At 61.0% G+C, this 22,770-nt stretch overlaps 1 protein-coding gene across 1 annotated transcript in view; it reads right to left on the bottom strand.

The window, feature by feature from the left end:
* Window positions 1–18,674, bottom strand: part of LOC130159808 (uncharacterized) — a 111,793-nt gene extending 93,119 nt beyond the window's left edge. Inside the window, exons 1-2 of the mRNA XM_056361840.1 lie at window positions 18,513–18,674; window positions 17,431–17,677 (exon numbers count right to left, since the gene is read on the bottom strand). Coding sequence (XP_056217815.1) covers window positions 17,431–17,677; window positions 18,513–18,646 — 381 coding nt within the window. The 5' untranslated portion in view covers window positions 18,647–18,674. The remainder of the gene's footprint in view (window positions 1–17,430; window positions 17,678–18,512) is intronic.
* Window positions 18,675–22,770: the final 4,096 nt, after the last annotated feature.

Genomic DNA, 22,770 nt, shown 5'->3' with positions numbered 1-22,770 from the left:
AAAAGAAACGCTTTCATCAGGGTAACAAGCAGAATACAGCTCTAGCCTCGAGGACGGCTGGCACGCACACGGCCTGTATCGCCGCAGTCCCCTGAGCCGCAGCTCAGCGCGCGCCGACAGCGGTGACGGAGGACGCGCTGAAGGCGAAAAGCCGAAAGCCAACCCCCCGAAGCCCAGAACCGTGCTCAGGCACCCGGGAGTTAAGCCTAAAACCGGTTGAAAGAGCTGCCTCCTACCTGTTCCCCCGCCACCTCTCCGCCTCCGAGGCCAGCAACCTTTCCTCGCGATCCCTTTTCGCAAACAAAAGACGGACGCCTGCGGCCTCAGCTCGGTACCGAAGCACCACGATGCGCTTGCCGGCGGCGTGCTCTCTCACAAGGCTGACAGCTTCTCTGCACGCAACAGCCGAGGCCCTGTGAAAGGGGAGGAAGGCAAACACCGATCACGTCTCGCCGGGGTCAGGAGGGAGTCGGGGTGCGCTGCGGTCAGAGCCCAACGCCTTCCCCAGAGGAATTACCGGGCCACAACAAGAGGCAGGAGCGATCGGCAGACAGGCAGGTAACACGCACGGCAGCGATACCCACGGCAGACTGGCAGGACGCTTCCAGCCGCTTCACCCCGCCGCTTTGTTTCGAATTTCGTTAAAAGGCAATCCGATTCTTAAGGCTCACTCTGCTTTGAGGAGCTGCTGGAGAAAGGCTAACACGTGGCATTGGCGTTACCGTCGGAATTCCGGCGTAAAAAACACGGCAAAGCCGTGCCTTGTCAAGCGGCTTCCCAAGCAGGCTCTGGAGCCTTTCCACGAGACGGGCAAAGCCGGAGTCCCGCGGGAACCCTGTGCCAGCTCCGTCAGTAGGGCCCAGCTCTCCGACAAAGCGCACCGCCGTACGGAAACGTCAAGCGGGTTTATACCTCGGGCTCCTTTACAGCCTCGGAAAACAATACTGCCCGGCCGGACGCGCGGCTCTAAGCGCCTAGCAGGCCCGGCTGCGTTACCACGAGGGACCGACCATTCCTCCCCGGCCGTTGCCCGAGCCGCAGCGCAGCACTCGGCAGCGGCGGGCACACGGAGCCTCGCGGGCCCTCGGCGGCTACAAAAGGGATCCCTCCGTAGTCAGCAGTCCGACTCGCAAGCACGAGGCACGCGTGGCGAAGTAACATCTCGAGCGACCTTCGGTTCCGCTCCCCTTGACTTGTCGACGGACGCTTCCGGACGAACCTAGGGACAAAGGGAAAACAAAAGGCCCCGGTTTCGCGGGGAAGCAAACCAAAAGGCCTCTTCCCCTCGGCTGCTCCGGCCCCGGAGCTGACTGTCACGACACAAGATCAGCCAGACACCTGAGCTGCCGCTGCCTCCCAGCCCTCCCCGGCAGTTAAAAGGCTTGCGGAGAAAGCAGCAGTCGGGGGCGACGGCTGGGGATTCCGCTGCCGGCTGCCTTGTCTTGCTCTGGCCCGCTCGCAGGGGCGGGAAGAGGCTCCTGAGCCACACACACCCCCCCCCACCCCCCCCCCACCCCCACCCCCCCGCGACAGCGTTACCGCAGGCCCCGAGGCAGCCTCTCTGCGGCCCGCGGGGGCCGGCAGCCCCAGCCGGCTGCCACGGCTCAGGCCAGCGGCTGGGGGAAAGACAAAGCCCCGCGCAGGGCTGCGGCGGCTGCCCGGGCAGCCCGCAGGCGGCGGCGGGTGGGCGGCGGGGCGGCGCGGGCCGACCCCTCTCCCGGGCGCCGCCGCCACGAGCGAGCACCGGGGCCGCCCCGCCGCCGCTCCTCGCCGAGGTAGCGGCGCGGCTCCGAGAGAAAAAAAAAAAAAAAAACAAAAAAAACCCCAAAAAAACCAACCAAACAAAAAACCACCCACCCAGAAAAGGGCAGCCCCGTGAGGAGCCCGCTGACCACCGTCCCTGCCGGGGAGACGAGAACCGGCGGCAGCCCCGCCGGTCCCGGGCCGGGCCGCCCGCCTGCCTCAGCCCGCCCGCCGCCGGCACCAGGCGCTCCCTGCCGCGGCCGAGCGCCGGGCCGCCACATCCCCCCCCCGACCGGGCCGCTGCCCGCCGGCCCCCGGCCGCCCTTCAGCCCGAGCGCGCCGCCGCACGTCCCGGCCCGAAAGTCTTCCGGGCTCCCGGCGAAGGCTCCGTACCTCCACGGCCGCTCCAGCGCGCCGCGCGGGCCGGGAGCGAACCCGCCTTTCCCGGGCCGGATGCGCCATCTGCCCCTACGCACGAGGCCGGAAGCCCCGCCCCTAGGGGGGGGGGGGTCAAAGCCGCTTCTGCGCATGCGCCGCCCTCGGTCGGCCAGAAAGGCTTCTGCGCATGCGCCGAAGCGGGATTGCGTCATCTGCCCGTACGCCCGAGGCCGGAAGCCCCGCCCCTTCGGCGTCAAGCCGCGTCTGCGCATGCGCTGCCCTTAGTTTGCCAGAAAGCCCTTCTGCGCATGCGCCGAGGCGTGTTGCGTCATCGGGCTGCGACGAGGCCGGAAGCCCCGCCCCTTTCGGCGTCAAGCCGCGTCTGCGCATGCGCTGCCCTTACTTTGCCAGAAACCCCTTCTGCGCATGCGCCGAAGCCGGATTGCGTCATCGGCCCGCGACGTGCCCGCAAGCCACGCCCCCTTCGGCGTCAAGCCGCGTCTGCGCATGCGCTGCCCTTACTCCGCCGGGGGGGGGCGCGGTGCTGCCGCCTGGCGAAAAAAATTGGGTACTGCAGCCCGTCTAGCTAACGGACTGCACAGTTTATTATATAGGCACGGCATCAAGAGGGGAACTCTGCCCACGGCCCGTTAGGAAGTTGCCTGGCGTCCCATCTCGGTGGATGAAGTTCTGGCAGCGAACATTCTCGATTCCACTAGTCTAGCGAAAAAGAAAAAAAAAACAAAAAAAAAAAAAAAAAAATCACTCGAGAGACCAGGCTTACGCTTTTTTTTCCCCCCTTATAAAAACACTAGCAACAGTGCCTGAACGGGAAAAGGGGTCACGAAAGTTTTTATCGTAAAATGGAAGGGCACGAAAGAGAACAGAATTCGACAGACGATACGTAAACCTCTGCAGCTCTTTCCCCGTGCCTATCGGACATCGGTTTCCAAAAACTTTCTCGGGTGAGCGTCTTTTGTCTTTGAGCAGTGCAACAGACGCTTTGCAAACAGCACAAGTCTGCTTTTGAACCATCGTTTCAGACTTTGCAATCCCTTGAGATGGGGCGCTTTGTACTTGAGAGAAACAAAACCCACTCTGAGTCTTTCCTTTAACGATACAGGCCTATTCCCCTTTCCCTTAGAGAAACAACCTACTCGCTTCTGATCTCTCGAGGAATCTTAATACTCCCAACACACTGCGCCGTCAAGATCAACAAAGCAGCTTCCTACCACGTTGCCAGCGAGCGATAGGACCGTCTCGAGACGAAGTTTCCTCGGACAAAAACCCGAGCGATCTATCTTCAAGACTCGGTCCAAACGGCTCCGTCACCGTTCCATCGCAGTCCCCTTCGGCTCCACACCACTGCCTTGTGGGAACGCCCCCTAGAAAAAAAGAAACGCTTTCATCAGGGTAACAAGCAGAATACAGCTCTAGCCTCGAGGACGGCTGGCACGCACACGGCCTGTATCGCCGCAGTCCCCTGAGCCGCAGCTCAGCGCGCGCCGACAGCGGTGACGGAGGACGCGCTGAAGGCGAAAAGCCGAAAGCCAACCCCCCGAAGCCCAGAACCGTGCTCAGGCACCCGGGAGTTAAGCCTAAAACCGGTTGAAAGAGCTGCCTCCTACCTGTTCCCCCGCCACCTCTCCGCCTCCGAGGCCAGCAACCTTTCCTCGCGATCCCTTTTCGCAAACAAAAGACGGACGCCTGCGGCCTCAGCTCGGTACCGAAGCACCACGATGCGCTTGCCGGCGGCGTGCTCTCTCACAAGGCTGACAGCTTCTCTGCACGCAACAGCCGAGGCCCTGTGAAAGGGGAGGAAGGCAAACACCGATCACGTCTCGCCGGGGTCAGGAGGGAGTCGGGGTGCGCTGCAGTCAGAGCCCAACGCCTTCCCCAGAGGAATTACCGGGCCACAACAAGAGGCAGGAGCGATCGGCAGACAGGCAGGTAACACGCACGGCAGCGATACCCACGGCAGACTGGCAGGACGCTTCCAGCCGCTTCACCCCGCCGCTTTGTTTCGAATTTCGTTAAAAGGCAATCCGATTCTTAAGGCTCACTCTGCTTTGAGGAGCTGCTGGAGAAAGGCTAACACGTGGCATTGGCGTTACCGTCGGAATTCCGGCGTAAAAAACACGGCAAAGCCGTGCCTTGTCAAGCGGCTTCCCAAGCAGGCTCTGGAGCCTTTCCACGAGACGGGCAAAGCCGGAGTCCCGCGGGAACCCTGTGCCAGCTCCGTCAGTAGGGCCCAGCTCTCCGACAAAGCGCACCGCCGTACGGAAACGTCAAGCGGGTTTATACCTCGGGCTCCTTTACAGCCTCGGAAAACAATACTGCCCGGCCGGACGCGCGGCTCTAAGCGCCTAGCAGGCCCGGCTGCGTTACCACGAGGGACCGACCATTCCTCCCCGGCCGTTGCCCGAGCCGCAGCGCAGCACTCGGCAGCGGCGGGCACACGGAGCCTCGCGGGCCCTCGGCGGCTACAAAAGGGATCCCTCCGTAGTCAGCAGTCCGACTCGCAAGCACGAGGCACGCGTGGCGAAGTAACATCTCGAGCGACCTTCGGTTCCGCTCCCCTTGACTTGTCGACGGACGCTTCCGGACGAACCTAGGGACAAAGGGAAAACAAAAGGCCCCGGTTTCGCGGGGAAGCAAACCAAAAGGCCTCTTCCCCTCGGCTGCTCCGGCCCCGGAGCTGACTGTCACGACACAAGATCAGCCAGACACCTGAGCTGCCGCTGCCTCCCAGCCCTCCCCGGCAGTTAAAAGGCTTGCGGAGAAAGCAGCAGTCGGGGGCGACGGCTGGGGATTCCGCTGCCGGCTGCCTTGTCTTGCTCTGGCCCGCTCGCAGGGGCGGGAAGAGGCTCCTGAGCCACACACACCCCCCCCACCCCCCCCCCACCCCCACCCCCCCGCGACAGCGTTACCGCAGGCCCCGAGGCAGCCTCTCTGCGGCCCGCGGGGGCCGGCAGCCCCAGCCGGCTGCCACGGCTCAGGCCAGCGGCTGGGGGAAAGACAAAGCCCCGCGCAGGGCTGCGGCGGCTGCCCGGGCAGCCCGCAGGCGGCGGCGGGTGGGCGGCGGGGCGGCGCGGGCCGACCCCTCTCCCGGGCGCCGCCGCCACGAGCGAGCACCGGGGCCGCCCCGCCGCCGCTCCTCGCCGAGGTAGCGGCGCGGCTCCGAGAGAAAAAAAAAAAAAAAAACAAAAAAAACCCCAAAAAAACCAACCAAACAAAAAACCACCCACCCAGAAAAGGGCAGCCCCGTGAGGAGCCCGCTGACCACCGTCCCTGCCGGGGAGACGAGAACCGGCGGCAGCCCCGCCGGTCCCGGGCCGGGCCGCCCGCCTGCCTCAGCCCGCCCGCCGCCGGCACCAGGCGCTCCCTGCCGCGGCCGAGCGCCGGGCCGCCACATCCCCCCCCCGACCGGGCCGCTGCCCGCCGGCCCCCGGCCGCCCTTCAGCCCGAGCGCGCCGCCGCACGTCCCGGCCCGAAAGTCTTCCGGGCTCCCGGCGAAGGCTCCGTACCTCCACGGCCGCTCCAGCGCGCCGCGCGGGCCGGGAGCGAACCCGCCTTTCCCGGGCCGGATGCGCCATCTGCCCCTACGCACGAGGCCGGAAGCCCCGCCCCTAGGGGGGGGGGGTCAAAGCCGCTTCTGCGCATGCGCCGCCCTCGGTCGGCCAGAAAGGCTTCTGCGCATGCGCCGAAGCGGGATTGCGTCATCTGCCCGTACGCCCGAGGCCGGAAGCCCCGCCCCTTCGGCGTCAAGCCGCGTCTGCGCATGCGCTGCCCTTAGTTTGCCAGAAAGCCCTTCTGCGCATGCGCCGAGGCGTGTTGCGTCATCGGGCTGCGACGAGGCCGGAAGCCCCGCCCCTTTCGGCGTCAAGCCGCGTCTGCGCATGCGCTGCCCTTACTTTGCCAGAAACCCCTTCTGCGCATGCGCCGAAGCCGGATTGCGTCATCGGCCCGCGACGTGCCCGCAAGCCACGCCCCCTTCGGCGTCAAGCCGCGTCTGCGCATGCGCTGCCCTTACTCCGCCGGGGGGGGGCGCGGTGCTGCCGCCTGGCGAAAAAAATTGGGTACTGCAGCCCGTCTAGCTAACGGACTGCACAGTTTATTATATAGGCACGGCATCAAGAGGGGAACTCTGCCCACGGCCCGTTAGGAAGTTGCCTGGCGTCCCATCTCGGTGGATGAAGTTCTGGCAGCGAACATTCTCGATTCCACTAGTCTAGCGAAAAAGAAAAAAAAAACAAAAAAAAAAAAAAAAAAAATCACTCGAGAGACCAGGCTTACGCTTTTTTTTCCCCCCTTATAAAAACACTAGCAACAGTGCCTGAACGGGAAAAGGGGTCACGAAAGTTTTTATCGTAAAATGGAAGGGCACGAAAGAGAACAGAATTCGACAGACGATACGTAAACCTCTGCAGCTCTTTCCCCGTGCCTATCGGACATCGGTTTCCAAAAACTTTCTCGGGTGAGCGTCTTTTGTCTTTGAGCAGTGCAACAGACGCTTTGCAAACAGCACAAGTCTGCTTTTGAACCATCGTTTCAGACTTTGCAATCCCTTGAGATGGGGCGCTTTGTACTTGAGAGAAACAAAACCCACTCTGAGTCTTTCCTTTAACGATACAGGCCTATTCCCCTTTCCCTTAGAGAAACAACCTACTCGCTTCTGATCTCTCGAGGAATCTTAATACTCCCAACACACTGCGCCGTCAAGATCAACAAAGCAGCTTCCTACCACGTTGCCAGCGAGCGATAGGACCGTCTCGAGACGAAGTTTCCTCGGACAAAAACCCGAGCGATCTATCTTCAAGACTCGGTCCAAACGGCTCCGTCACCGTTCCATCGCAGTCCCCTTCGGCTCCACACCACTGCCTTGTGGGAACGCCCCCTAGAAAAAAAGAAACGCTTTCATCAGGGTAACAAGCAGAATACAGCTCTAGCCTCGAGGACGGCTGGCACGCACACGGCCTGTATCGCCGCAGTCCCCTGAGCCGCAGCTCAGCGCGCGCCGACAGCGGTGACGGAGGACGCGCTGAAGGCGAAAAGCCGAAAGCCAACCCCCCGAAGCCCAGAACCGTGCTCAGGCACCCGGGAGTTAAGCCTAAAACCGGTTGAAAGAGCTGCCTCCTACCTGTTCCCCCGCCACCTCTCCGCCTCCGAGGCCAGCAACCTTTCCTCGCGATCCCTTTTCGCAAACAAAAGACGGACGCCTGCGGCCTCAGCTCGGTACCGAAGCACCACGATGCGCTTGCCGGCGGCGTGCTCTCTCGCAAGGCTGACAGCTTCTCTGCACGCAACAGCCGAGGCCCTGTGAAAGGGGAGGAAGGCAAACACCGATCACGTCTCGCCGGGGTCAGGAGGGAGTCGGGGTGCGCTGCGGTCAGAGCCCAACGCCTTCCCCAGAGGAATTACCGGGCCACAACAAGAGGCAGGAGCGATCGGCAGACAGGCAGGTAACACGCACGGCAGCGATACCCACGGCAGACTGGCAGGACGCTTCCAGCCGCTTCACCCCGCCGCTTTGTTTCGAATTTCGTTAAAAGGCAATCCGATTCTTAAGGCTCACTCTGCTTTGAGGAGCTGCTGGAGAAAGGCTAACACGTGGCATTGGCGTTACCGTCGGAATTCCGGCGTAAAAATCACGGCAAAGCCGTGCCTTGTCAAGCGGCTTCCCAAGCAGGCTCTGGAGCCTTTCCACGAGACGGGCAAAGCCGGAGTCCCGCGGGAACCCTGTGCCAGCTCCGTCAGTAGGGCCCAGCTCTCCGACAAAGCGCACCGCCGTACGGAAACGTCAAGCGGGTTTATACCTCGGGCTCCTTTACAGCCTCGGAAAACAATACTGCCCGGCCGGACGCGCGGCTCTAAGCGCCTAGCAGGCCCGGCTGCGTTACCACGAGGGACCGACAATTCCTCCCCGGCCGTTGCCCGAGCCGCAGCGCAGCACTCGGCAGCGGCGGGCACACGGAGCCTCGCGGGCCCTCGGCGGCTACAAAAGGGATCCCTCCGTAGTCAGCAGTCCGACTCGCAAGCACGAGGCACGCGTGGCGAAGTAACATCTCGAGCGACCTTCGGTTCCGCTCCCCTTGACTTGTCGACGGACGCTTCCGGACGAACCTAGGGACAAAGGGAAAACAAAAGGCCCCGGTTTCGCGGGGAAGCAAACCAAAAGGCCTCTTCCCCTCGGCTGCTCCGGCCCCGGAGCTGACTGTCACGACACAAGATCAGCCAGACACCTGAGCTGCCGCTGCCTCCCAGCCCTCCCCGGCAGTTAAAAGGCTTGCGGAGAAAGCAGCAGTCGGGGGCGACGGCTGGGGATTCCGCTGCCGGCTGCCTTTTCTTGCTCTGGCCCGCTCGCAGGGGCGGGAAGAGGCTCCTGAGCCACACCCCCCCCCCCCACCCCCCCCCCCCCCCCCGCGACAGCGTTACCGCAGGCCCCGAGGCAGCCTCTCTGCGGCCCGCGGGGGCCGGCAGCCCCAGCCGGCTGCCACGGCTCAGGCCAGCGGCTGGGGGAAAGACAAAGCCCCGCGCAGGGCTGCGGCGGCTGCCCGGGCAGCCCGCAGGCGGCGGCGGGTGGGCGGCGGGGCGGCGCGGGCCGACCCCTCTCCCGGGCGCCGCCGCCACGAGCGAGCACCGGGGCCGCCCCGCCGCCGCTCCTCGCCGAGGTAGCGGCGCGGCTCCGAGAGAAAAAAAAAAAAAAACAAACAAAAAAAACCAAACAAACAAAAAACCACCCACCCAGAAAAGGGCAGCCCCGTGAGGAGCCCGCTGACCACCGTCCCTGCCGGGGAGACGAGAACCGGCGGCAGCCCCGCCGGTCCCGGGCCGGGCCGCCCGCCTGCCTCAGCCCGCCCGCCGCCGGCACCAGGCGCTCCCTGCCGCGGCCGAGCGCCGGGCCGCCACATCCCCCCCCCGACCGGGCCGCTGCCCGCCGGCCCCCGGCCGCCCTTCAGCCCGAGCGCGCCGCCGCACGTCCCGGCCCGAAAGTCTTCCGGGCTCCCGGCGAAGGCTCCGTACCTCCACGGCCGCTCCAGCGCGCCGCGCGGGCCGGGAGCGAACCCGCCTTTCCCGGGCCGGATGCGCCATCTGCCCCTACGCACGAGGCCGGAAGCCCCGCCCCTAGGGGGGGGTCAAAGCCGCTTCTGCGCATGCGCCGCCCTCGGTCGGCCAGAAAGGCTTCTGCGCATGCGCCGAAGCGGGATTGCGTCATCTGCCCGTACGCCCGAGGCCGGAAGCCCCGCCCCTTCGGCGTCAAGCCGCGTCTGCGCATGCGCTGCCCTTAGTTTGCCAGAAAGCCCTTCTGCGCATGCGCCGAGGCGTGTTGCGTCATCGGGCTGCGACGAGGCCGGAAGCCCCGCCCCTTTCGGCGTCAAGCCGCGTCTGCGCATGCGCTGCCCTTAGTTTGCCAGAAACCCCTTCTGCGCATGCGCCGAAGCCGGATTGCGTCATCGGCCCGCGACGTGCCCGCAAGCCACGCCCCCTTCGGCGTCAAGCCGCGTCTGCGCATGCGCTGCCCTTACTCCGCCGGGGGGGGGCGCGGTGCTGCCGCCTGGCGAAAAAAATTGGGTACTGCAGCCCGTCTAGCTAACGGACTGCACAGTTTATTATATAGGCACGGCATCAAGAGGGGAACTCTGCCCACGGCCCGTTAGGAAGTTGCCTGGCGTCCCATCTCGGTGGATGAAGTTCTGGCAGCGAACATTCTCGATTCCACTAGTCTAGCGAAAAAGAAAAAAAAAACAAAAAAAAAAAAAAAAAAAATCACTCGAGAGACCAGGCTTACGCTTTTTTTTCCCCCCTTATAAAAACACTAGCAACAGTGCCTGAACGGGAAAAGGGGTCACGAAAGTTTTTATCGTAAAATGGAAGGGCACGAAAGAGAACAGAATTCGACAGACGATACGTAAACCTCTGCAGCTCTTTCCCCGTGCCTATCGGACATCGGTTTCCAAAAACTTTCTCGGGTGAGCGTCTTTTGTCTTTGAGCAGTGCAACAGACGCTTTGCAAACAGCACAAGTCTGCTTTTGAACCATCGTTTCAGACTTTGCAATCCCTTGAGATGGGGCGCTTTGTACTTGAGAGAAACAAAACCCACTCTGAGTCTTTCCTTTAACGATACAGGCCTATTCCCCTTTCCCTTAGAGAAACAACCTACTCGCTTCTGATCTCTCGAGGAATCTTAATACTCCCAACACACTGCGCCGTCAAGATCAACAAAGCAGCTTCCTACCACGTTGCCAGCGAGCGATAGGACCGTCTCGAGACGAAGTTTCCTCGGACAAAAACCCGAGCGATCTATCTTCAAGACTCGGTCCAAACGGCTCCGTCACCGTTCCATCGCAGTCCCCTTCGGCTCCACACCACTGCCTTGTGGGAACGCCCCCTAGAAAAAAAGAAACGCTTTCATCAGGGTAACAAGCAGAATACAGCTCTAGCCTCGAGGACGGCTGGCACGCACACGGCCTGTATCGCCGCAGTCCCCTGAGCCGCAGCTCAGCGCGCGCCGACAGCGGTGACGGAGGACGCGCTGAAGGCGAAAAGCCGAAAGCCAACCCCCCGAAGCCCAGAACCGTGCTCAGGCACCCGGGAGTTAAGCCTAAAACCGGTTGAAAGAGCTGCCTCCTACCTGTTCCCCCGCCACCTCTCCGCCTCCGAGGCCAGCAACCTTTCCTCGCGATCCCTTTTCGCAAACAAAAGACGGACGCCTGCGGCCTCAGCTCGGTACCGAAGCACCACGATGCGCTTGCCGGCGGCGTGCTCTCTCACAAGGCTGACAGCTTCTCTGCACGCAACAGCCGAGGCCCTGTGAAAGGGGAGGAAGGCAAACACCCATCACGTCTCGCCGGGGTCAGGAGGGAGTCGGGGTGCGCTGCGGTCAGAGCCCAACGCCTTCCCCAGAGGAATTACCGGGCCACAACAAGAGGCAGGAGCGATCGGCAGACAGGCAGGTAACACGCACGGCAGCGATACCCACGGCAGACTGGCAGGACGCTTCCAGCCGCTTCACCCCGCCGCTTTGTTTCGAATTTCGTTAAAAGGCAATCCGATTCTTAAGGCTCACTCTGCTTTGAGGAGCTGCTGGAGAAAGGCTAACACGTGGCATTGGCGTTACCGTCGGAATTCCGGCGTAAAAATCACGGCAAAGCCGTGCCTTGTCAAGCGGCTTCCCAAGCAGGCTCTGGAGCCTTTCCACGAGACGGGCAAAGCCGGAGTCCCGCGGGAACCCTGTGCCAGCTCCGTCAGTAGGGCCCAGCTCTCCGACAAAGCGCACCGCCGTACGGAAACGTCAAGCGGGTTTATACCTCGGGCTCCTTTACAGCCTCGGAAAACAATACTGCCCGGCCGGACGCGCGGCTCTAAGCGCCTAGCAGGCCCGGCTGCGTTACCACGAGGGACCGACCATTCCTCCCCGGCCGTTGCCCGAGCCGCAGCGCAGCACTCGGCAGCGGCGGGCACACGGAGCCTCGCGGGCCCTCGGCGGCTACAAAAGGGATCCCTCCGTAGTCAGCAGTCCGACTCGCAAGCACGAGGCACGCGTGGCGAAGTAACATCTCGAGCGACCTTCGGTTCCGCTCCCCTTGACTTGTCGACGGACGCTTCCGGACGAACCTAGGGACAAAGGGAAAACAAAAGGCCCCGGTTTCGCGGGGAAGCAAACCAAAAGGCCTCTTCCCCTCGGCTGCTCCGGCCCCGGAGCTGACTGTCACGACACAAGATCAGCCAGACACCTGAGCTGCCGCTGCCTCCCAGCCCTCCCCGGCAGTTAAAAGGCTTGCGGAGAAAGCAGCAGTCGGGGGCGACGGCTGGGGATTCCGCTGCCGGCTGCCTTGTCTTGCTCTGGCCCGCTCGCAGGGGCGGGAAGAGGCTCCTGAGCCACAACACCCCCCCCACCCCCCCCCCCACCCCCCCGCGACAGCGTTACCGCAGGCCCCGAGGCAGCCTCTCTGCGGCCCGCGGGGGCCGGCAGCCCCAGCCGGCTGCCACGGCTCAGGCCAGCGGCTGGGGGAAAGACAAAGCCCCGCGCAGGGCTGCGGCGGCTGCCCGGGCAGCCCGCAGGCGGCGGCGGGTGGGCGGCGGGGCGGCGCGGGCCGACCCCTCTCCCGGGCGCCGCCGCCACGAGCGAGCACCGGGGCCGCCCCGCCGCCGCTCCTCGCCGAGGTAGCGGCGCGGCTCCGAGAGAAAAAAAAAAAAAAACAAACAAAAAAAACCAACCAAACAAAAAACCACCCACCCAGAAAAGGGCAGCCCCGTGAGGAGCCCGCTGACCACCGTCCCTGCCGGGGAGACGAGAACCGGCGGCAGCCCCGCCGGTCCCGGGCCGGGCCGCCCGCCTGCCTCAGCCCGCCCGCCGCCGGCACCAGGCGCTCCCTGCCGCGGCCGAGCGCCGGGCCGCCACATCCCCCCCCCGACCGGGCCGCTGCCCGCCGGCCCCCGGCCGCCCTTCAGCCCGAGCGCGCCGCCGCACGTCCCGGCCCGAAAGTCTTCCGGGCTCCCGGCGAAGGCTCCGTACCTCCACGGCCGCTCCAGCGCGCCGCGCGGGCCGGGAGCGAACCCGCCTTTCCCGGGCCGGATGCGCCATCTGCCCCTACGCACGAGGCCGGAAGCCCCGCCCCTAGGGGGGGGGGGTCAAAGCCGCTTCTGCGCATGCGCCGCCCTCGGTCGGCCAGAAAGGCTTCTGCGCATGCGCCGAAGCGGGATTGCGTCATCTGCCCGTACGCCCGAGGCCGGAAGCCCCGCCCCTTCGGCGTCAAGCCGCGTCTGCGCATGCGCTGCCCTTAGTTTGCCAGAAAGCCCTTCTGCGCATGCGCCGAGGCGTGTTGCGTCATCGGGCTGCGACGAGGCCGGAAGCCCCGCCCCTTTCGGCGTCAAGCCGCGTCTGCGCATGCGCTGCCCTTACTTTGCCAGAAACCCCTTCTGCGCATGCGCCGAAGCCGGATTGCGTCATCGGCCCGCGACGTGCCCGCAAGCCACGCCCCCTTCGGCGTCAAGCCGCGTCTGCGCATGCGCTGCCCTTACTCCGCCGGGGGGGGGCGCGGTGCTGCCGCCTGGCGAAAAAAATTGGGTACTGCAGCCCGTCTAGCTAACGGACTGCACAGTTTATTATATAGGCACGGCATCAAGAGGGGAACTCTGCCCACGGCCCGTTAGGAAGTTGCCTGGCGTCCCATCTCGGTGGATGAAGTTCTGGCAGCGAACATTCTCGATTCCACTAGTCTAGCGAAAAAGAAAAAAAAAACAAAAAAAAAAAAAAAAAAATCACTCGAGAGACCAGGCTTACGCTTTTTTTTCCCCCCTTATAAAAACACTAGCAACAGTGCCTGAACGGGAAAAGGGGTCACGAAAGTTTTTATCGTAAAATGGAAGGGCACGAAAGAGAACAGAATTCGACAGACGATACGTAAACCTCTGCAGCTCTTTCCCCGTGCCTATCGGACATCGGTTTCCAAAAACTTTCTCGGGTGAGCGTCTTTTGTCTTTGAGCAGTGCAACAGACGCTTTGCAAACAGCACAAGTCTGCTTTTGAACCATCGTTTCAGACTTTGCAATCCCTTGAGATGGGGCGCTTTGTACTTGAGAGAAACAAAACCCACTCTGAGTCTTTCCTTTAACGATACAGGCCTATTCCCCTTTCCCTTAGAGAAACAACCTACTCGCTTCTGATCTCTCGAGGAATCTTAATACTCCCAACACACTGCGCCGTCAAGATCAACAAAGCAGCTTCCTACCACGTTGCCAGCGAGCGATAGGACCGTCTCGAGACGAAGTTTCCTCGGACAAAAACCCGAGCGATCTATCTTCAAGACTCGGTCCAAACGGCTCCGTCACCGTTCCATCGCAGTCCCCTTCGGCTCCACACCACTGCCTTGTGGGAACGCCCCCTAGAAAAAAAGAAACGCTTTCATCAGGGTAACAAGCAGAATACAGCTCTAGCCTCGAGGACGGCTGGCACGCACACGGCCTGTATCGCCGCAGTCCCCTGAGCCGCAGCTCAGCGCGCGCCGACAGCGGTGACGGAGGACGCGCTGAAGGCGAAAAGCCGAAAGCCAACCCCCCGAAGCCCAGAACCGTGCTCAGGCACCCGGGAGTTAAGCCTAAAACCGGTTGAAAGAGCTGCCTCCTACCTGTTCCCCCGCCACCTCTCCGCCTCCGAGGCCAGCAACCTTTCCTCGCGATCCCTTTTCGCAAACAAAAGACGGACGCCTGCGGCCTCAGCTCGGTACCGAAGCACCACGATGCGCTTGCCGGCGGCGTGCTCTCTCACAAGGCTGACAGCTTCTCTGCACGCAACAGCCGAGGCCCTGTGAAAGGGGAGGAAGGCAAACACCGATCACGTCTCGCCGGGGTCAGGAGGGAGTCGGGGTGCGCTGCAGTCAGAGCCCAACGCCTTCCCCAGAGGAATTACCGGGCCACAACAAGAGGCAGGAGCGATCGGCAGACAGGCAGGTAACACGCACGGCAGCGATACCCACGGCAGACTGGCAGGACGCTTCCAGCCGCTTCACCCCGCCGCTTTGTTTCGAATTTCGTTAAAAGGCAATCCGATTCTTAAGGCTCACTCTGCTTTGAGGAGCTGCTGGAGAAAGGCTAACACGTGGCATTGGCGTTACCGTCGGAATTCCGGCGTAAAAAACACGGCAAAGCCGTGCCTTGTCAAGCGGCTTCCCAAGCAGGCTCTGGAGCCTTTCCACGAGACGGGCAAAGCCGGAGTCCCGCGGGAACCCTGTGCCAGCTCCGTCAGTAGGGCCCAGCTCTCCGACAAAGCGCACCGCCGTACGGAAACGTCAAGCGGGTTTATACCTCGGGCTCCTTTACAGCCTCGGAAAACAATACTGCCCGGCCGGACGCGCGGCTCTAAGCGCCTAGCAGGCCCGGCTGCGTTACCACGAGGGACCGACCATTCCTCCCCGGCCGTTGCCCGAGCCGCAGCGCAGCACTCGGCAGCGGCGGGCACACGGAGCCTCGCGGGCCCTCGGCGGCTACAAAAGGGATCCCTCCGTAGTCAGCAGTCCGACTCGCAAGCACGAGGCACGCGTGGCGAAGTAACATCTCGAGCGACCTTCGGTTCCGCTCCCCTTGACTTGTCGACGGACGCTTCCGGACGAACCTAGGGACAAAGGGAAAACAAAAGGCCCCGGTTTCGCGGGGAAGCAAACCAAAAGGCCTCTTCCCCTCGGCTGCTCCGGCCCCGGAGCTGACTGTCACGACACAAGATCAGCCAGACACCTGAGCTGCCGCTGCCTCCCAGCCCTCCCCGGCAGTTAAAAGGCTTGCGGAGAAAGCAGCAGTCGGGGGCGACGGCTGGGGATTCCGCTGCCGGCTGCCTTTTCTTGCTCTGGCCCGCTCGCAGGGGCGGGAAGAGGCTCCTGAGCCACACACACCCCCCCCCACCCCCACCCCCCCCGCGACAGCGTTACCGCAGGCCCCGAGGCAGCCTCTCTGCGGCCCGCGGGGGCCGGCAGCCCCAGCCGGCTGCCACGGCTCAGGCCAGCGGCTGGGGGAAAGACAAAGCCCCGCGCAGGGCTGCGGCGGCTGCCCGGGCAGCCCGCAGGCGGCGGCGGGTGGGCGGCGGGGCGGCGTGGGCCGACCCCTCTCCCGGGCGCCGCCGCCACGAGCGAGCACCGGGGCCGCCCCGCCGCCGCTCCTCGCCGAGGTAGCGGCGCGGCTCCGAGAGAAAAAAGAAAAAAAAAAAAAAAAAAAAAATCACTCGAGAGACCAGGCTTACGCTTTTTTTTCCCCCTTATAAAAACACTAGCAACAGTGCCTGAACGGGAAAAGGGGTCACGAAAGTTTTTATCGTAAAATGGAAGGGCACGAAAGAGAACAGAATTCGACAGACGATACGTAAACCTCTGCAGCTCTTTCCCCGTGCCTATCGGACATCGGTTTCCAAAAACTTTCTCGGGGTGAGCGTCTTTTGTCTTTGAGCAGTGCAACAGACGCTTTGCAAACAGCACAAGTCTGCTTTTGAACCATCGTTTCAGACTTTGCAATCCCTTGAGATGGGGCGCTTTGTACTTGAGAGAAACAAAACCCACTCTGAGTCTTTCCTTTAACGATACAGGCCTATTCCCCTTTCCCTTAGAGAAACAACCTACTCGCTTCTGATCTCTCGAGGAATCTTAATACTCCCAACACACTGCGCCGTCAAGATCAACAAAGCAGCTTCCTACCACGTTGCCAGCGAGCGATAGGACCGTCTCGAGACGAAGTTTCCTCGGACAAAAACCCGAGCGATCTATCTTCAAGACTCGGTCCAAACGGCTCCGTCACCGTTCCATCGCAGTCCCCTTCGGCTCCACACCACTGCCTTGTGGGAACGCCCCCTAGAAAAAAAGAAACGCTTTCATCAGGGTAACAAGCAGAATACAGCTCTAGCCTCGAGGACGGCTGGCACGCACACGGCCTGTATCGCCGCAGTCCCCTGAGCCGCAGCTCAGCGCGCGCCGACAGCGGTGACGGAGGACGCGCTGAAGGCGAAAAGCCGAAAGCCAACCCCCCGAAGCCCAGAACCGTGCTCAGGCACCCAGGAGTTAAGCCTAAAACCGGTTGAAAGAGCTGCCTCCTACCTGTTCCCCCGCCACCTCTCCCCCTCCGAGGCCAGCACCTTTCCTCGCGATCCCTTTTCGCAAACAAAAGACGGACGCCTGCGGCCTCAGCTCGGTACCGAAGCACCACGCTGCGCTTGCCGGCGGCGTGCTCTCTCGCGAGGCTGACAGCTTCTCTGCACGCAACAGCCGAGGCCCTGTGAAAGGGGAGGAAGGCAAACACCGATCACGTCTCGCCGGGGTCAGGAGGGAGTCGGGGTGCGCTGCGGTCAGAGCCCAACGCCTTCCCCAGAGGAATTACCGGGCCACAACAAGAGGCAGGAGCGATCGGCAGACAGGCAGGTAACACGCACGGCAGCGATACCCACGGCAGACTGGCAGGACGCTTCCAGCCGCTTCACCCCGCCGCTTTGTTTCGAATTTCGTTAAAAGGCAATCCGATTCTTAAGGCTCACTCTGCTTTGAGGAGCTGCTGGAGAAAGGCTAACACGTGGCATTGGCGTTACCGTCGGAATTCCGGCGTAAAAATCACGGCAAAGCCGTGCCTTGTCAAGCGGCTTCCCAAGCAGGCTCTGGAGCCTTTCCACGAGACGGGCAAAGCCGGAGTCCCGCGGGAACCCTGTGCCAGCTCCGTCAGTAGGGCCCAGCTCTCCGACAAAGCGCACCGCCGTACGGAAACGTCAAGCGGGTTTATACCTCGGGCTCCTTTACAGCCTCGGAAAACAATACTGCCCGGCCGGACGCGCGGCTCTAAGCGCCTAGCAGGCCCGGCTGCGTTACCACGAGGGACCGACCATTCCTCCCCGGCCGTTGCCCGAGCCGCAGCGCAGCACTCGGAAGCGGCGGGCACACGGAGCCTCGCGGGCCCTCGGCGGCTACAAAAGGGATCCCTCCGTAGTCAGCAGTCCGACTCGCAAGCACGAGGCACGCGTGGCGAAGTAACATCTCGAGCGACCTTCGGTTCCGCTCCCCTTGACTTGTCGACGGACGCTTCCGGACGAACCTAGGGACAAAGGGAAAACAAAAGGCCCCGGTTTCGCGGGGAAGCAAACCAAAAGGCCTCTTCCCCTCGGCTGCTCCGGCCCCGGAGCTGACTGTCACGACACAAGATCAGCCAGACACCTGAGCTGCCGCTGCCTCCCAGCCCTCCCCGGCAGTTAAAAGGCTTGCGGAGAAAGCAGCAGTCGGGGGCGACGGCTGGGGATTCCGCTGCCGGCTGCCTTGTCTTGCTCTGGCCCGCTCGCAGGGGCGGGAAGAGGCTCCTGAGCCACACACACCCGCCCGCCCCCCACCCCCCCCACCCCCCCCCGCGACAGCGTTAACCGCAGGCCCCGAGGCAGCCTCTGCGGCCCGCGGGGGCCGGCAGCCCCAGCCGGCTGCCACGGCTCAGGCCAGCGGCTGGGGGAAAGACAAAGCCCCGCGCAGGGCTGCGGCGGCTGCGGCGGCTGCCCGGGCAGCCCGGAGGCGGCGGCGGGTGGGCGGCGGGGCGCCGCGGGCCGACCCCTCTCCCGGGCCCCGCCGCCACAAGCGAGCACCGGGGCCGCCCCGCCGCCGCTCCTCGCCGAGGTAGCGGCGCGGCTCCGAGAGACAAAAAAAAAAAAAAAAAAACCACCCAAAAAAGGGCAGCCCCGTGAGGAGCCCGCTGACCACCGTCCCTGCCGGGGAGACGAGAACCGGCGGCAGCCCCGCCGGTCCCGGGCCGGGCCGCCCGCCTGCCTCAGCCCGGCCGCCGCCGGCACCAGGCGCTCCCTGCCGCGGCCGAGCGCCGGGCCGCCACATCCCCCCCGACTCGGCCGCTGCCCGCCGGCCCCCGGCCGCCCTTCAGCCCGAGCGCTCACCCAGCGCGCCGCCGCACGTCCCGGCCCGAAACTCTTCCAGGTTCCCGGCGAAGGCTCCGCACCTCCACAGCCACTCCAGCGCGCCGCGCGGGCCGGAAATGAACCCACCTTCCGGGGCCGTACGCGTAGCCCATACGTACGAGGCCGGAAGCCCCGCCCCTTTGGCGTCACGTCGTTTCTGCGCATGCGCTGCCCGATAGTTGGAGCGCTGCTGCCATCTAGCGAAATATAAATGGGTACTGCAGCCGGCCCTGTTGGTGGAGCGCTGCTGCCATCTAGCGAAATATAATTGGGTACTGCAGCCGCCCGGTTGGTGGAGGTCCTTTCCTGCTATTTTGTGACTTGTGTTGGAAGTGCCTGGCACCAGGTTCGAGTATTAAGGCAGAAAGCCCCAGGGCCTCGTACCTCTGGGTGGTACATGCTGTGTCACACCAGCTACGGTGCCTTCCTGCTTTACAAATGCAATCAGTTTTGGCAAGTTTACAAAACTAGTGCTTTATCAGGAAGGTGTCTTTGGATTTCAGCTTACCCCTTTCTACTTTTCATATGCCTACATCGCAAGAAAAAGAAAGGGGTTTGCGTCTCAGGTTTGCTCCAGTTACTCGGCAATTCAGGCATGACCACAGCAGAGCTGTTTTCCTACAGTCTTTTTTGTTTCCAGAATCCTCCCTCCCCTCCCTAGAGAGGGCTATGTGCAGGGCAAAGCGGACACTATGAGTAGGGACGACTGAGTAAAGTTACCAAAGGGCCCGTGGTGCCTTCCTCGCAGCAAGGGACTGATTTCAGTTTTTCTATGCTTGGATGACTTTTGCAGCTCAGAGTTTGGTTAAATCTACTCGTGGGGCAGCACTTGAACGTCTGTTGAGTGATTCCATACTGGACAACAGCAGCCACACCCAGACAAAAGTCTCCTCGGGGACAGACACGATAGCAGACTTCGTGTGGGCTGACCTCACCTTTTGCTTGCAACCGGCACCTTATTTTGCAAAGGAATCTTTGAAACCCTCTTTCTTTGAGACAAGGGACCGTAAGGGCCAAGGGCCAAAGCAGCCACGCTGCAGCCTGGAGCCTGACGGTGGCTTCTCAGGTTCCAGCAATGGCTGTGGAGCACAGCTCTTGTGTCACCAAGCAGAGCGCCTGACACCCTGAAGTGCCTCGGCGCCCCGGGGGTGTGAAGCCTCTCTCTGGGGATCAGGCAGCCTCCCACCACAGGTCTTGCTGAGCTAAAATGACTCTGCAGAGGCTGTAAAATTGTCTCGGAGTGCTGTGCTGCTTAAGATGAAAGTGCTTCCGATAGCTCAAGCTAGCCCGCCCACTCAGCTCTTACGAGCTGTACCTCCATATGCCATGGGAAGAAGTATTTAACGCAGTAACTCCAACTCTCGGCTTGGCACCCAAACCCGTAGATCAAACAGTCCATTTGTTCTTATTATTGGAAGTCTCCTTCCTCCCCTCCAAAGCCTGTCGTGCTTCCCTCCCTGGGCGAGGGCCCTACTCGTCTCGCATATCCAGCAAGCAGCCTCTCGAGTGCAGTTTCCACAGGCACATCTTCTTGATCCGGCAGGTCAACGTAGGTATCTAGCGTCTGATCGTCGATACCGGGATCAATCGCACAGAAAGCAGTCTTCAGATCATCTGCCTTCCCCTCTCTGTTCCAAAACAACACAGTCACCATTACGTTGTGGTATGTGAAAAGAACATTTACTTACTTGTGTCACACTGAGAATCCATGTTGCCCGAAATGCAGAGCAGAGATGTCTTTTGATACAGTCATCTCTGCCTCTACTAGCATCCCGTTGTTAAACACATGTGCAATAAAGACTGGTGAATGCTAAACGTCAGACTGACCGGAAGTTAAGAAATCTTAGATTGATGATAACCTGGGAAGACCTTAATTTCACTCCATTGTGCATTGATATCCCTTATTACAGAACTGTACTTCTTGCTAATCCAGCGCCCACGTTGGACAGGATTTCACTTCACAGGCACCTGCCCACCTCTGGCGTTCTCCTCGGTGCTCGGTGTGGCACCAGACTTTTTTTCAATGCAGTAATTGCCTCTTGTTTTGAGGTGGAATTATTTCTCAGATTTGCACCCGTTGTCAGTCCTATTTGCTCTTCCCACTCCTCAGAACCAGTCTCTGAAGATGTACAGGATTTTACCGCTATTTTGGGAGAGCTGAGGAGTGCGGATAACTGGCTAGCTGAAAAAGTTCACATAAACATAGTCTAGCTGGCTGGACAAAAATGCGCATCGCTCTCAGCTTATCTGAAGTAAAGCACAAATACGCTGCCTTTGGCTGTTCTTGTTACACAATAACAGGAAGATTTCGGTGGGAAAAGAATGTTGCAGGTGGGAACAGATAACTACAGAAGAGAAACTAGGGGTGGGCTTGATATTTAGGCAACTCACCAATAATGAGCTTAACTTTTGTAATACGTATGAGCTAATTATAACAAGGCATAAAAGGTGACTGTAAGGCACAATAAACGAAGTCTGCTGATCACTCATATGGATTGACTGTGTCTTCCCTCCGTCGCGACAGAGGAGCACTGTACCGAAGGGGATTAGTGGTACAACTGATCTCTGCTCGCTGTCTGCCACGCCAAAGTTCTTTGGGTCGGGGACTGCTGCTCGCAGTGTTCCGCAGAGCCGGGCTCAGCCAGGTCTCGGCATTCACTGCAACGGGCACAGCCCTGTAGCGCAGGGAGGCCTGCGCTGGCCACGCACACTGCGTCCACTGCGGGGTTCCCTCTGCACGCGCGGTCCTGAGCTACTGTCCCCATCAGCCCCTTCCCTCCATACTTACAGTAGATCTCCCAGCTTGTTCTTCAGCTGGCTCAGATACTCCTGCTTCCCCCTGACATCCTGGCTCCGGGGCTTGGCCACGAAAGCTTCAGCGCTCCCCGCCTCCTCCTGAAAGAAATTACAGCTGTGTTAGCACCGAACATGTGTTCCGGTCTGCACAGGAGCTGCCTCTCAACGTGCACGAAAATAACGCGGCTCTCCGAGAAATGGAATTTCCACGTGAAAAGTGGAAATAGAGAGAAAGAATATGGGAAAAACTCCCATCACAGAAAAGGCACAAGCTTGCACTGCCATTGTCTGCAGAGGGCCTTCAGGTGTTAGAGCTTGTGGTGGGCACTCCAGCTTTGTTAGTCTGATAAACCTAGCTAGTCTTATAAAACTAATTTAATCCCTAATTTAATCCCATTCTCCTGAAAAGGAAAGAGCCAATCCAAGAACTAGTTGATGCAAGCAGGTACAGCACTGAAGACCTCATTGACAACTTATCCTTATGCAAAGAATTAAACTGACGTTACTTAAGTTTTAGGGATTAGAGATTTAATTAACGATTACATTTGTTTTAGGGATTTAGGGATTATATTAGGGATAGGTCTTTTGTGTGGGTCTCGCAGTACTACAAAACACATCTGTCAGCACCTTTGCAACTTGTCTCGAGTGCTCCAGGGTGGAAAAAAAATGGGACTCTCTGAGAGGTTCTGCCCAACAAAACCAGAAAAGGAAAGATCTTCCTTGGAAATACCTTTCAGGAATGGCAGGGAAACCGGCTCAAGCTTCTGGAAAGGCTGAGGAAAAGATGTCGAAGGATCAAAGAAATGCTACTCTATCCCAGAGAGAACCTCTGGATACAGTCGTGCTTAGTATGACGTGAAGAATTCTTGCAACGCTTCCTTGTCCCTGTATCATTGCCTGCTTCCCCCATGTGCTGGGGTACGGTGCAATGGGACATTGTGAGTTGAATGAACTTCCTCATGCCACAAGAAGCAGTCATTCCTTACAATGTAGTCTTGCTACTTAGTCATTCTGGCGCTTGTCTGCATTAATCTCGTCAGCAGAGAAGTAACCCGGGAAAACCCAAATACTGCTCTGCTGGACACTTCCCGGTCACGGCCACCAGTACCGGGGCAGGGAGAGGGGAGGAGGATGAGGCTTTTCAGCAGCAGGAAGCTGTTACTTTGGCTTGGCCGTATAGCGCAGCATTAGCAGGGGCTCGAGCCCACTAGAAATACCTGCATGTCCGGTGGTTCACGTGGCATCATTGTAAAGTGTGGCTACTTCAGCTATGTCTTCAGTATGCTCACCGTTTCAGCTTTTCTAGTGCACCTGAGTTTCCCTGGCTTTAAAGTTTTCAGTGTTTACACTAAGAAGAAGGTGAATCTTGAAGACACCGGCCACGAAAGTAATTCTCCCACCTTCCTAATGGGTATTTATTACCAATTAATCTCAGTGGAAA

This window comes from Falco biarmicus, chromosome 16 (assembly GCF_023638135.1).
Source record: "Falco biarmicus isolate bFalBia1 chromosome 16, bFalBia1.pri, whole genome shotgun sequence".
Classification (NCBI taxonomy): Eukaryota; Metazoa; Chordata; class Aves; order Falconiformes; family Falconidae; genus Falco; species Falco biarmicus.
The sequence above is the reverse complement of the archived record's forward strand: the minus strand, read 5'-3'. Positions and strand labels throughout refer to the sequence as shown.